Source organism: Bison bison, unplaced genomic scaffold (assembly GCF_000754665.1).
Source record: "Bison bison bison isolate TAMUID 2011002044 unplaced genomic scaffold, Bison_UMD1.0 scf7180017864172, whole genome shotgun sequence".
Taxonomy (NCBI): Eukaryota; Metazoa; Chordata; class Mammalia; order Artiodactyla; family Bovidae; genus Bison; species Bison bison.
In genome coordinates, this window is record NW_011494744.1 from 158,332 (window position 1) to 172,423 (window position 14,092).

Here is a 14,092-nt window from a genome sequence, read left to right on the forward strand (position 1 = left end):
GGTCCACAGTTTATTGTGATCCACACAGTCAAAGGCTTTGGCATAGTTAATAAAGCAGAAATAGATGTTTTTCTGGAACTCTCTTGCTTTTTCCATGATCCAGCAGATGTTGGCAATTTGATCTCTGGTTCCTCTGCCTTTTCTAAAACCAGCTTGAACATCAGGAAGTTCACGGTTCACGTATTGCTGAAGCCTGGCTTGGAGAATTTTGAGCATTACTTTACTAGTGTGTGAGATGAGTGCAATTGTGAGGTAGTTTGAGCATTCTTTGGCATTGCCTTTCTTTGGGTAGAGGTTTATAAAGGCAAAACTCCCAGCATTCCGTGAATTGTCAAGAATCATAGTTGGATATGGCAAGTAAGAGTTCCTGTTAAGTAAGCAATGGTTGGGGTCCAAAATTGTCGCACTGTTAAAAGGGGAGACCTTGAGAACATAACACTGCAACTGTCAGGTATTGCTTTAAGTAGAGCTTATCCTGTCCTTGGGTCTCATACAGGTCAAAGAAAAATCAAGTTCTCAGAGGTACAAAGATAAGCTTGAGACTAGATCCTCAATAGCCTCCTGACTTCATTTTTGTATGTCTGAACTGTGATTACTCCATTATAATTTCAGTTTGTCATCAAGAGCAAGGAAGAGAGATTTTACCCAGAACAACAGTGTGGATTCATTGGAGGATCAGAGGCACGGGCTTCATTAAACAGACCCGCAGCACTGAACCACCAGTACACACAGACCCAAACAGGAGATGAGAATTAGGGTCATGAAGATCTAAATATCACTGGAAGGATAAACATCACTAGATCACTAATGGCAGTGTTTTACCATCACACGTTCTACAAAGATATCATATATGTTTACATTGATTAGTGCAGTTATTTCTAAGATCTTTTAGTAGGGAGAAATAAATTTTTGTCAGGAACTAATTACAAAATGTTTTATCCCTCATGTTTGCATAGATTCATGTTTTATTCACCATGTAAGAGAAGATTTTCACACCGATGATATCTCTTTACTCTTTCAATTACCTTTGCCTGACATGGACAGAAAACCATAGCCTTGACTAGATGGACCTTTGTTGACAAAGTAATGTCTCTGCTTTTTAATATGCTGTCTAAGTTGGTCATAACTTTCCTTCCAAGGATCAAGCATCTTTTAATTTCATGTCTGCAATCACCATCTGCAGTGATTTTGGAGCCCAGAAAAATAAAGTCAGCCACTGTTTCCCCACAAGCAACCATTCAGTTCACCAGGGTCACCACATACTGAGTATGAACCTTGATTCAATATTTTGTGACTCATCCCAGTTACTACATTTCTAAATATATTTATTTGGTTAATAATTACTAAACTGGTTGACTAAAATGGGTGTCAGAAAAGTTTAGTTTTGTAACCTGTAAATTTGATTGAGTCATAAAATCATCAATTCTGTCTTCTCCAAATATTGGTATTAGTACTTGTACCTTACACCAACCTCATTACACTGTCAGCTGACTTTTCAACAGAAATTCTGCAAGCTAGAAGAAAGTGTCATGATACACTCAATTTTTTTTTAATGTGATGAAAAGAAAGAACCCACATCCAAGAGTACTCTACCAGATTTATAAAGACTCAAAAATTTCACAGATAAGCAAAGGCAAAACAATTTCAGCACCACCAAATCAGCATTACAAGAAATAGTAGAGACTTTTCTAAGGGAAAGGCTACAACTAGAAACAGAAAACTTACAATGGAAAAAGCTCACTGCCAAAGGCAAACATACAGTAAAGTTATTTTTTAAAGTGCTGCATTTACAGAGAAGTCATAATTGAGAACTGCAATAAGATATACCTAAATGATTAAAACCCCTAGATGTCATTACTATTTGCCAGAATTATAGGCCTGGGCCCTGAAGTGACTCTCAGACATGTCTGTGAGGCTGTACATATAAAAACTGTCCAATTAAGTGAAAACAAATATCAATGTTTCATGACCCATAAGGGTCATTCCCACCCTGTTCAGTTGCTATAGAAAAGACATTGTTCTCTAAATCTTTTAGGAAATGACTCAGAACTATCCTTTGTGATTTCTGAATCGAACACAAAGTGCAGGATAGAGTATTAATCTTGTAGTATTATATCCAACACTAGGATACTCTGTCCTTGAAAATGAAAGATTTTAAAATATTTCAATGTACTGTACTCATATTACATTTGCCTATGTATAAAATAGTTAACGGTGATATATTTAAGATCATTTAAAAATCAAAATACAGTAACTATGGTTCAGGCTGAAGGAGGAAACAGACAGAGCTGGACTCCATCTTAGGCCTGTTCATGCTGATGAAGCTCGGCCACCTCTCCAATGGACTCTGAACTCTGTGCTTAGTGCCTATGGAAACTACAATGGAAGGATAAGACCCCCTCTGGACAGGGGAATCTTGAAGTTCACATCCAGGTTACTCATCGCCTAAGAGAAAACATACTCTAATCACCCCTGCCTCCGGACAGGTCATAAATTCTTTCTGTATCTATCAGGATGTAACTGCAGGCTTATTGATCATTAACTGTTTGAACACCTAACACATGGATGATGGGGTTACTGTGATTGTGTTTACCCTTTCTTTGTTTTATGTAAGTCTCAAGGAAATTGGGGTGGTGGGTTCAGACACGTACACATGGGGTATAAAAGATTTTCACAAATGCTGGTCAGGGTCCTTGGCTAAGAGGAGACTCTGCCTTGGGCCCGCCGGTGTAATAAACTGCACTCCACTATCTGCATTGCCCTTCTGAGTGAGTTTGTTTCCCGGAACGTATGGCTATAACATTTGCTGCATTGGCCGGGAACCTCCTCGCTTTGAGGAGACAGGTCTCATTTGAGGCTACCCTGAGGCTTTGTGGCTTGAATCTCCTACAGGGGGGAAGGCGCCTCGCCCCTCTGGAAGAATTCAGCCTTTCAACCCCCAGTTTCTTCACTTTGGCAGGTAGTGAACTGCAGCAAGGGAACTGAGTGCTCAGATGAGGAGGAACCCACCCGGCAGGGTGAAAGAGGGGACCTGATCACCTCCCTGGGAGGGACTAGAAGGGGCACGGACCCACAGGGGCCTGCAGTAGGCAGGCAGCAGCGATTGCTTGGTACACAGGTCGACAAGCGTGCTAGGGTTTGGGAAGGAAATTTGTGAAGGTCATTTAGGAGGTGTGTCCACGCCATCTCAGGGAAAGTTATTACCAGCGATCGCCAGGGGATTTTTAGGATAGGAAACTGGTCCTTGTATGCTCATATTCTGCTCTCCCCCAGGAGGTGTCCCATTTGCTGTGAAATTCTTGACCCCCCCCCCCCAGAATTGTTAGGCTAGAAGAGGGGGATACATAAGTGAGTATGAATTGGCTTTTCCAGAGATGGCCTAGGACATGGGATATTTAACCCATCTGTGTTTTCATCTGCACCTGATCAAGCCCACCAAAGCAGAACGGACTTTAAGGGAGAAACAGTCTTGGACCACTTGGTGTTCTGGTTCGGCTGTGCTGACTGGCAGGTGAAGGCATGCCAATCCCCCTTCTCCCTCTGGGATCTGGCAGGTAAGGCTCTTCTCACCCCAATTAGGAAGGAGGCAGAATGGCAATTTAAGTGTCATTGAGTGGAATTATCAGAAGTACATAGGGTACTGAGAACTTCGTAGACAGAACGAAAAGGAAAAGTAGAAGAAGATCTGAGAAAGTAAGCAAGATAGGAGGAAGTGAATCTAAGCCAACTGTATTGGAGTGCATGATTAAAAATTTTAAGAAGGGATTAGGAGGAGACTATGGGGTGAAGATGAAGCCTAACCGCCTCCAAATACTCTATGAGGGCAAATGGCCCTCTATGGGAGTAGGATGGCCACCAGAGAACACCATGAACTTAAAAATAGTGGAAGCAGTCTATACAGTAGTCACAGGAGAGCCAGGACACCTGGATCAATATCCATATATAGACTCATGGCTAGGATTAGCTCAAGACCCTCCTACTTGGACAAGGTTCTGTATCCAGAAGAGAAAGGGGAAAATATGACAAAAAATGACTGATGATAAAAAAGGAAATTCTACAGGATTTGGACGGGGACAACCTGACCCCTCCCCCATACTGGATAATGACGCTCCTGCCTCAGTGCTCCACCAGGACCGAGGCCACCTTACTGCCCAATCCAGGGCCAGGTGAAAACCTGCAGCAGCCGCTGCTCCTCCACCAGCTCTCCCTGAGGTCGTAGAGCCACCACCTCGGCAGGCTCCAATCCCGGTGACAGAAACCTCTGCCCAACACTTCCAGGATCCGGCTCCAGCCGAACCGCCCAAGCTATACCCGCCTCTCCTGGTGAGTACTGACAAGAAGCGGAGGGAGACGTTGGAAGTAAGCAGAGACTGTACTCTGCCAGAGAGCTGGAGGGAACGAAAGAGAACAGACAAGAAATTTACAATGCTAGCTGCTGCTCTGGGAAAGTCTATCTCGGGCCCTCCGGAAAACCTCCTCTGCCCCAGGGACAGGACAGTCCTTCAACCAGTCCAAATGGAGGCCCCAGGCCCCGTTACAGCCAAACCAGTGTGCCTGGTGCCAAGCTTTTGGCCACTGGAAGAATGAATGCCCTAAGGCAAGGAAGGAAGAGGAAGCTCCCGCAGTTGTGGGGCTTGCTCACTTGGAAATTAAATAGGGCTGCCAGGGCTCAGAGATATAAGGTCCCCAAGAGCCCATGGTAACCTTAAAAGTGGGGGACCAAAACATTGACTTCATGGTGGATACAGAAGCAGAACTGTCGGTAGTAACAAAACCTGTGGCACCACTCTCCAAAAAGACTACCGCTTAACTGGTGTATCAGGAGAAGCGATGATTAAATCGTTTTGCCAGCCCAGAAAATGTCAGATGGGAGGGGCACAAAGTGATTCATGAATTCCTCTACATTCCTGAGTGCCCAGTACCCCTGTTGGGAAGAGACTTGCTCTCCAAACTAGGAGCACAAGTGACTTTCTCCCCTGAGGAGAGGCCCACCTTCCAGATGGACACTATGACTTATTTGCTCTCTCTCTCAATACCACCCCAAGATGAGTGGAGGTTGCATGATCCTCCTAAGGAAGAACCAGGTGGGCTGGAAGAGCATGAGAGCGAGCTAACTCAATTATTCCCTGAGGTCTGGGAGGAAGACAACCCCCCTCTCCCCCCAGGCTGGCTAAACATCAAGCCCCAGTGATAATAGAACTCAAACCAGGCACCATTCCGGTTAGAAAGCACCAGTACCCGCTACCAATAGGGGCCTGGGCCGGCATACTGCCCCACATCAATAGATTAAAACAAGTGGGCATTCTAGTAGAGTGCCAGTCGGCTTGGAATACGCCGATCCTGCCAGTCAAAAAGTAAGGAGGACAGGACTATAGGACTGTACAGGATCTCAGGCTAGTCAACCAGGCTACTGTGACTTTACACCCCACTGTTCCAAACTCCTATACTTTACTTAGCCTCCTCCCGCCGAGGACTAAAGTTTATACTCGCCTAGATCTCAAGGATGCCTTCTTCTGTGTATGTTTCACCCCAGCATCACAGCCCATCTTTGCCTTTAAATGGGAAAATCCAGTCAGGGGCACCAAACAACAGCTCATCTGGACTCCCCCACAAGGGTTTAAGAACTCCCCAGCCATCTTTGGGGAAGCCTTGGTTTCTGACCTCAACTCATTCCATCCGGAAGAGTATGGATGCTGGCTCCTACAATATGGGGATGACCTGCTGCTGGCTGCTGAGACCAAGAAAAAATGCTGGAAAAGGACAAAAGCACTGCTCCAGCTGCTGATGGAAGCATGTTACCAGGTGTCAAAAAAGAAGGCGCAGATCTGCAAGGTAAGGTAAGGTAAGGTAAGGTATCTGGGGTTTGTTTTAAAGAAGGACACAAGGTTCCAGACCCTAGTTGGGTCCTATATACCAATGACCCTAGCCTGATAAAACAAGGACAACAGCTGTCAGGTTAGCCAAAGTGGAAGGGGCCATCAAGACTGAAAAGGGATAGTGGGAATTGCCAAGTGGCAAATTATTGGTACCGAGGAGCTGGCACACAATCTGGTAAGCCAAACACACCAAGCGACCCACCTAGGCATGCTGCCTGCCCGCAGGTTAATGCTGCCTCTCGGGTATTCAGACAAAAACCTCTGGGTTTTTGGCTGAAAAGTACGCTGCCCTTTGAACACCTGGGAGTGGACTTCACTGACATGAAACCTCACCGACACTACCATTACCTGCTGGTCATGGTATGTACGTTCTCAGGATGGGTAGAAGCTTTTCCTACCTGGACTAAAAGAGCATCCATCAGAAGTAGCCTGGTGCCTGCTTAGGGAAATAGTTCCCAGATTTGGATTTCCTACTACATTGGATCAGACAATGGCCTGGCTTTTGTTGCTGATTTAGTACAACAAGTAAGCAAAACTTTAAACATCAAATGGAAACTGCACACTGCATATAGGCCCAGAGTTTTGAGATGGTTGAATGAACCAACCAGACATTAAAGAGACTCTCCAAGTGGATCATAGAGACTGACTGCTCCTGGGTGGACTTGCTTCTGACGGCTCTGCTCAGACTCAGGATGACCCCACAGTCCCAAGGCTATTCTCCATACGAAATTGTATATGGGAGGCCCCCTCCCATAATAAAACAGGTGTCAACAAATTTGCCTCAGGTAAGGAGGGATAGGATTTCACAGCAGATGGAACTGGGTAAGGTAATAGGATCACAAAAAGTCGGACACAACTGAGCGACTGAACTGAACTGAACTGAACTGAAGGTAATAAATCGGGTAACTAAGTTTGTACAAGAAAGGATGCTGTTCCCCCTTGGGGAACAGATTCATGAGTTTACGCTTGGTGACCAAGTATGGGTCAAAGATTGGAAACATGATTTGCTAGCCCCTTGGTGAAAGGCCTTATGTTATTCTAACTACCCCTACTGCAGTTAAAGTTGCAGGTATTGTCTCTTGGATCCATCATACGAGGGTGAAGAGAACATACCACACAGACCCAAAAAACGCTGAGTGGACTGCACAGAGGGACCCTGCTGACCCTCGAAAGACTAAGACCATCTTTAAGAAGAAGGAAAAGAAGATCCTGGACGAGCCCCTTCAGGATGAAGCCGCACCATCTACTCCTGCTGCTTGGCCTCATCAACGTGATTTTGAATTTAACTTCCATTTCAACTCAGGACAATGTTTTCATCTCATGGGCACATTCCTACGCAGACTTCCACAACACTTCCAACTGCAGGGGATGTGGGGCTCTGCCTCTGTCAGTGATGGATGGACTTCCTTGGTGGGTGTCGCTGCTCTGCCAAGGAGATTTTAAACCACTCTGCTCTTTTCTGGGATGACAAAAAGAGACTTTTCCTCTCTCTTGCCAATCATAACCTCTCCTTGCTCTCTTGGTGTAAGACCTACAGTGAATAGACTCAGGTCACGGGGTTACATTTGATATAAATGCCAATGTAACAAAAGCCTAACCTACAACAAGCCCCAGTAAATCCACCTTATTTACATTCTAGGTGGACAAGATCCATGTTTCAATGGTATGAGTATATTGCTGCCTTATTTGTACCCTCTATAGGGACAACAGATATCATGATTAAAGTAGAGGCCTTGAGAAATTTCACAAAACAGGCCCTGCTAGATAGAACAAAAGTCATCCAAGCCTTAAATGAAGAGCAAATCCAAATGAGAAAAGCAGTAATTCATAATAGGATGGCTTTGGACATACTCACAGCTGCTCAAGGAAGGACCTGTGCTATAATTAAGGTTGAATGTTGTGTATACATTCCTGACTTATCTGGCAATGTATCGACTGCTTTAGATGACATGAAAAACCAGGTAAAAGCAACGTCAAATGAAAATATTCCTTTCTGGACTTCGGTCCTATCTTGGGTGAAAGGCAATTGGTGGAAAACTATATTTACCAATGTTATAGTTGCCTCGATAGTTCTGCTTTGTGGACCCTGAATTTTACAATGTATTATGAACTTCATAACCCAAAGGTTGATGTCATTCTCCCAAATTGGCAGTCGGAGAGCCAGAGTGCAATATATCCCTATGAATGATGCTCATAATATGAGTTAAGAACATCAAGACAGGGGAATGAAGGAGGAAACAGACAGAGCTGGACTCCATCTTAGGCCTGTTTGTGCTGATCATGCTCGGCCACCTCTCCAATGGACTCTGAACTCTGTGCTTAGTGCCTATGGAAACTACAATAGAAGGATAAGACCCCCTCTGGACAGGGGAATCTTGAAGATCACATCCAGGTTACTCATCGCCTAAGAGAATACATACTCTAATCACCCCTGCCTCCAGACAGGTCATAAATTCTTTCTGTATCTATCAGGATGTAACCACAGGCTTATATAATCAATAACTGTTTGAACACCTAACACATGAATGATGAGGTTACTGTGATTGTATTTACCCTTCCTTTGTTTTATGTAAGTCTCAAGGAAATTGGGATGGTGGGTTCAGACACGTACACATGGGGTATAAAAGATTTTCACAAATGCTGCTTGGGGTCCTTGGCTGAGAGGAGACTCTACCTTGGGCCCGCTGGTGTAATAAACTGCACTCCACTATCTGCATTGTCCTTCTGAGTGAGTGTGTTTCCTGGAACGGGTGGCTATAACAAGGCCTCCAAAATGAAGCCACACAGTCATTACGGGTGTGTTCAGACATGTTCCTGCATTACTAAGAGCTTGAATTCCCAACTGTGGCAAACCAAGGACTCCACCAACCATTTCAAAACAATATCTGCTAGCAGGTGCTTGCTGCAGTTTTGTATTTTCAAAGTTTCCCACCTGCTTCACAACAATATAACTGTTTTGAACCCATCCGATTCTTGCTTACAAGCATTCTTACATCTTGTCATCTACAGTTCTAATTCCTGTCAAAACATTTATCTATCCCTGTGTTTTTTTGCCTTTATAAATTTCCCCATTTTGTAGTCTGGAAGAACACAATTTAAGTGCTTCTTGGATCTCTGTCTCCTGGGCAACAGTCCTAACAAACCCCAAACAAACACCTCTTGATTTCAACCAGATCTACATTCTTAGAATTCTTGGTTAACACTAACCTAATTCAAACATCTTGAATGACCAAAGACATAAGTATATAATTAAATGTACATGACTTTTACCTTGAAATCCCATGTCTACCCAACCAAAATAAACATTGGAAGATAGAGATTGTAATTTTATATATTTCAAATGAGAGAAAGGAAGATTCTGGGTGAATAGAAATGTCCAATGTCATATAGCTTATAATTAATAAGACTAGGATTCAAACTGAGACCTTCTCATGCCCACTGTGATGCTTTCTCATATATACCACAGCTGCCTCAAGAATAATTTCAGAAAAACAAAACCAAACCCCTAAAATATTACTCTGAATATGCACCCAACTGATGGTTCACAAAGTAACAGGCTTCACAATAAATAGATGTCCCTGGACTCCAAGGAAAAAAAGGTCACAGATTCTCAAGAGTTTAAACCAAAATTAGGGATTCTCCCCCTCTCCATCACCAAACAGGTAAAACTTGCTCAAGTAACTGAGGGAAGAGCCAATCTCAAGAATTTAGGTGGAAGGCTTGAGAAATCATGGCTTAAACCTCCCAGTTGCCGTGAGATACAACCTTTCTGTTGCCTTTTGAAGTCTGTCTTTATCAAATATAATGGAATAAGTATGCACAGTGTTAATCAAAGTTTGAGAAAAGACCTGACTGAAGTAAAACGTGTTTCTGAGGGGTTTCTTAGGACTGCAGCATGAGAGACAGATTCAAGAAGCAGTTGAATGGTGCTTCCATCAGACTACAAAATGAGGGAGGCTTATAAGGGCAAAACCTATAAAATTCCATAAGTTGTCTGTTAAGAAGTATAATTGGACCTGGCAAGTAAGGGTTCCCATTAAGTATGGATCAACTGGGGTCCAAAATGGTTGCAGAGTTGAAAGTGGAGACCTTGAGACTGAGTGCAACTGGCAGGTGTTGCTCTGAATAGGGCTGATCCTCTCCCTGGGTCTGATGCAGGTAAAAGAAACGTCGAGTTCTAAATGGTGCAGAGACAGTTCTTTGGCCAAATTCTCAATGGCCTCCTGACTCCCATTTTTGTACACCTGAAGTGTGATTCCTGCTGTTGTTCAGTTGCTCAGTCGTGTCCGACTCTTTGTGACCCCATGGACTGCAGCATGCCTGACCCCATGGACTGCAGCACCCCAGGGCTCCCTGTCCCTCACCATCTCCCAAAGTTTTCCCAAGTCCATGTCCATTGCTAGCATAATAGGAAAGCAATTGATTATTGCCTGTTCTCTACCAAATACTGAAACCACGCTAAAATTGCTTCTTAGATGTTTTTTAATTCTTTGAGATTTTATACTTATATAATCACATTATTGTCAAACAAAAATAGTTTTATTTCTTCCTTCCAAATCTGTATAACTGTTATTTCTTTTTCTTTTCTTATTGCATGAAAAGATGAAAAGTTCTAGAGACCAGCTGTATAACAGTATGATTATAGTTAACAATAGTCAGTACTGTAGTATTCACTTAATAACTTGTTAAGATGGCAGATCTCAGGTGTTTTTTACTATAAATTTTTGAAAGGTGTTGGGAAGAAATGGTAGGACATAGATTAAAGAAATATGTAGCTTGCAGCTTCTATGCCAGGCTCCTTTAGACATCCCAGGGCTCTAAGTTTTAAAACTACATTTATTTTAGCTAGACTGGCAGAGGTAACTTGGAAAAGCCATGGGTATTTCTTTATCTATATGTGAGTCACAGGTAAAATCTGATTTGGTGTCTTTTGTTTCACTTAATACAGAATAAAGAATTTTCAAATAGTGGAATTTGTAATATAAGCTTAAAATTAGACTCAATGTGACAAACACTTTACAGGTTACTACATCTGGTTGTGGGAAGTAAATAATTACCACATATTTGTTACCAAAATTCAGTAAAGATTGGGCAAAGTTTGCAAGTTGAAAAGATAATCAAATTGGATTTAGAGAAGACAGATAAGCAGGTGTTGATAATGTTGAAATCTAGTTAAATAAAACATTTTATAATGGTGTTTTTGGAGAATTATGACATAGCAAATATTTATTCAAAACATATATATCAATACAGTGAGTATTGAAAACAGGAAATGAGAGGGTAACTTCTCTCATAGCTCAGTTGGTAAAGAATCCACCTGCAATGCAGGAGACCCCAGTTCAATTCCTGGGTTGGGAAGATCCTCTGGAGAAGGAACAGGCTACCCTCTCCAGTATTCTTGGGCTTCCCTTGTGGCTCAGCTGGTAAAGAATCCACCTGCAATGTGGGAGACCTGGGTTCTATCCCTGGGTTGAGAAAATCCCCTGGAGAGGGGAAAGGCTACCCACTTCAGTATTCTGGGCTGGAGAATGCCATGGACTGCATAGTCCACGGGATAGCCAAGAGTTGGACATGACTGAGTGACTTTCACTTTCACAACAGGTAGGAAGACCAGAGGACCCCAAGCGGCAGGAAGAAATAAACTGCAAGTGGCAAACGTTTTTTTCCCTCTCTACACAACATCCAGAAAACTAAGATCATGGCATCTGGTCCCATCACTTCATGGCAAATAGATGTGGAAACAGTGACAGACTTTTTTGGGGGGAGCTCCAAAATCACTGCAGATGGTGATTGCAGCCATGAAATTAAAAGACGCTTGCTCCTTGGAAGAAAAGTTATGACCAACCTAGACAGCATATTAAAAAGCAAAGACATTACCTTGCCAACAAAAGTCCACCTAATCAAAGTTATGGTTTTTCCAATAGTCATGTATGGATGTGAGAGTTGGACTATAAAGAAAGCTGAGCACTGAAGAATTGATGCTTTTGAACTGTGGTATTGGAGAAGACCCTTGAGAGTCCCTTGGACTGCAAGGAGATCCAACCAGTCCATTCTAAAGGAAATCAGTCCTGAATGTTCACTGAAAGGACTGATGCTGAAGCTGAAACTCCAATACTTTGGCTGCCTGATGCGAAGAACTGAGTCATTTCAAAAGATCCTGATGCTGGGAAAGATTGAAGGCAGGAAGAGAAGGGGACAATGGAGGATGAGATGGTTGGATGACATCACCAACTCAATGGAGGTGAGTCTGAGTAAACTCCAGGAGTTGGACAGGGAGGCCTGGCGTGCTGCGGTTCATGGGGTCGCAAAGAGTCAGACATGACTGAGCTACTGAATTGACTGACAGACTGACACAAAATTAAAAGAGGCTTCTTTTAATTCTGTGTTGGCATACCTGGTTCTGCCTTGAGCTAACTGGTGCCTTTTTCTTATGGAAATGATCTTCTTAAGCTATGTTAGAGAAACTATGTTTTGGAATCTGCCTTTCTTCAAAATGGTTCTGCCCAAGTCTAAATTTTTTTCTTTTCTCAAACCTTGGGCTGATAATGGCTCAACAAGCTAGTATTCCTAGTCAATTGTTTTATGGCCGAGGGATTATACGCGTCATGCCATCCTATGTCAAAAATGCATACTGTGGAAGAGGGGCCTGGTGAAACTCCCTCAGCCTTGAGATGTCTCTCTTATCTGATAAATAGCTTTCTAACAGGCATAAAGTCAGTTCAGTTCAGTTCAGTTGCTCAGTCATGTCCAACTCTTTGCGACCTCATGGACTGTGGCACGCCAGGCCTCCCTGTCCGTCACCAACTCCTGCAGTTTACTCAAACTCATGTCCATTGAGTCAGTGATGCCATCCAACCATCTCATCCTCTGTTGTCTCCTTCTCCTCCCGCATAAAACACCTTGCTAAAAACTTGCAAGGGGGCACTCTTTCTGTCCCCTTCTGATGTCTATGTCAGAAGCTTTCCCTATCTCTATTATACTTTCCCTATCTCTAGAAGTCTGCTATGCAAAAGCTCCAAGTAGTCAAGCCTTGTCTGACCCCAGGTCAAAATTCTCCTCTGGAGGTCATGAATCCTGGCCTAACACACAGTTTGCAGTAGCAACCTTTCAATAAGAATGCTGATATTTTCTAGAAAGTGTGACCAGAACAATTCTATCAGTCAGAAGTGTAGCTTTGGGCCCTGCACATACTCTCAGCCATTTCTGTGAGGCTGAACATATAAATCTCGTTCAATTAAGTGAATGCACATGACATTTGTTTCATGCTCCATAAGGGTATGTGGAGGTCATCCCCACCCTGTCAAGTTAACAAGTATTCCCTGTTGAAAGCCTCTGAAATAGACAACCTATATTTATGCAATGAAAAATATTGTTCTCTGAGTTTTCCAGGAAATGATTTGAAACTATTCTTTGTGATTTGTGACGTGAAAACAAAGTTCAGGAGAAAGTATAATTAAATGACCTTTAAACCCACACTGTGTGCACAATCATGGGTGTACATACGACAATCAGCATGGCTACACAAAAGCTCCCTTGGCTTCCTCTTCTTCACACCCCTCCCTTTCAAAGAAGGGCTGCAATCATGATCCATAGGAAAGATGTGGCCACTCCTGAAATGCTTCCAAGGATGTCACTGGAGAAGAGAGCAGTGTGTTAAGGTCATAGTTACAGAATACAGCATTACCCACCATTGGTTTTTCTCAACTCCTCCACAAGGCAGCACACTTCCTCTTGAACACGGTTCTCAATGTTCCTCTTCCCCATCCCCAAATTCTGCAGGATCATGAGGGAAAAGTACTGGGTCTCTTTCCAATTCTTCCCATTGCTGAAGAGGATTCCTACACCAGGAAAAGAAACAGAAACTAGTAGGGAAAGAGGAGTGAGCTGACAGTTGGCAGCCTTTCTGGTGGATCCAGCTCTGATGGAATGCTCCTCAAATCCCTCTTTTCCATCCTCCCAACCAAAATTAAAAGATGCTTACTCCTTGGAAGGAAAGTTATGACCAACCTAGATAGCATATTCAAAAGCAGAGACATTACTGTGCCAACAAAGATTCATCTAGTCAAGGCTATGGTTTTTCCTGTGGTCATGTATGGATGTGAGAGTTGGACTGTGAAGAAGGCTGAGCGCTGAAGAATTGATGCTTTTGAACTGTGGTGTTGGACTCTTGAGAGTCCCTTGGACTGCAAGGAGATCCAACCAGTCCATTCTGAAGG

General features: G+C 43.2%; 1 protein-coding gene across 1 annotated transcript in view; it reads right to left on the reverse strand.

Annotated features, from left to right (window-relative positions):
- The window catches only part of LOC104990182 (cytochrome P450 2C19-like), a 93,790-nt gene that overhangs the window by 37,816 nt on the left and 41,882 nt on the right, over positions 1-14,092 (reverse strand). The window contains exon 9 of the mRNA XM_010842159.1: positions 13,565-13,714. Coding sequence (XP_010840461.1) covers positions 13,565-13,714 — 150 coding nt within the window. The remainder of the gene's footprint in view (positions 1-13,564; positions 13,715-14,092) is intronic.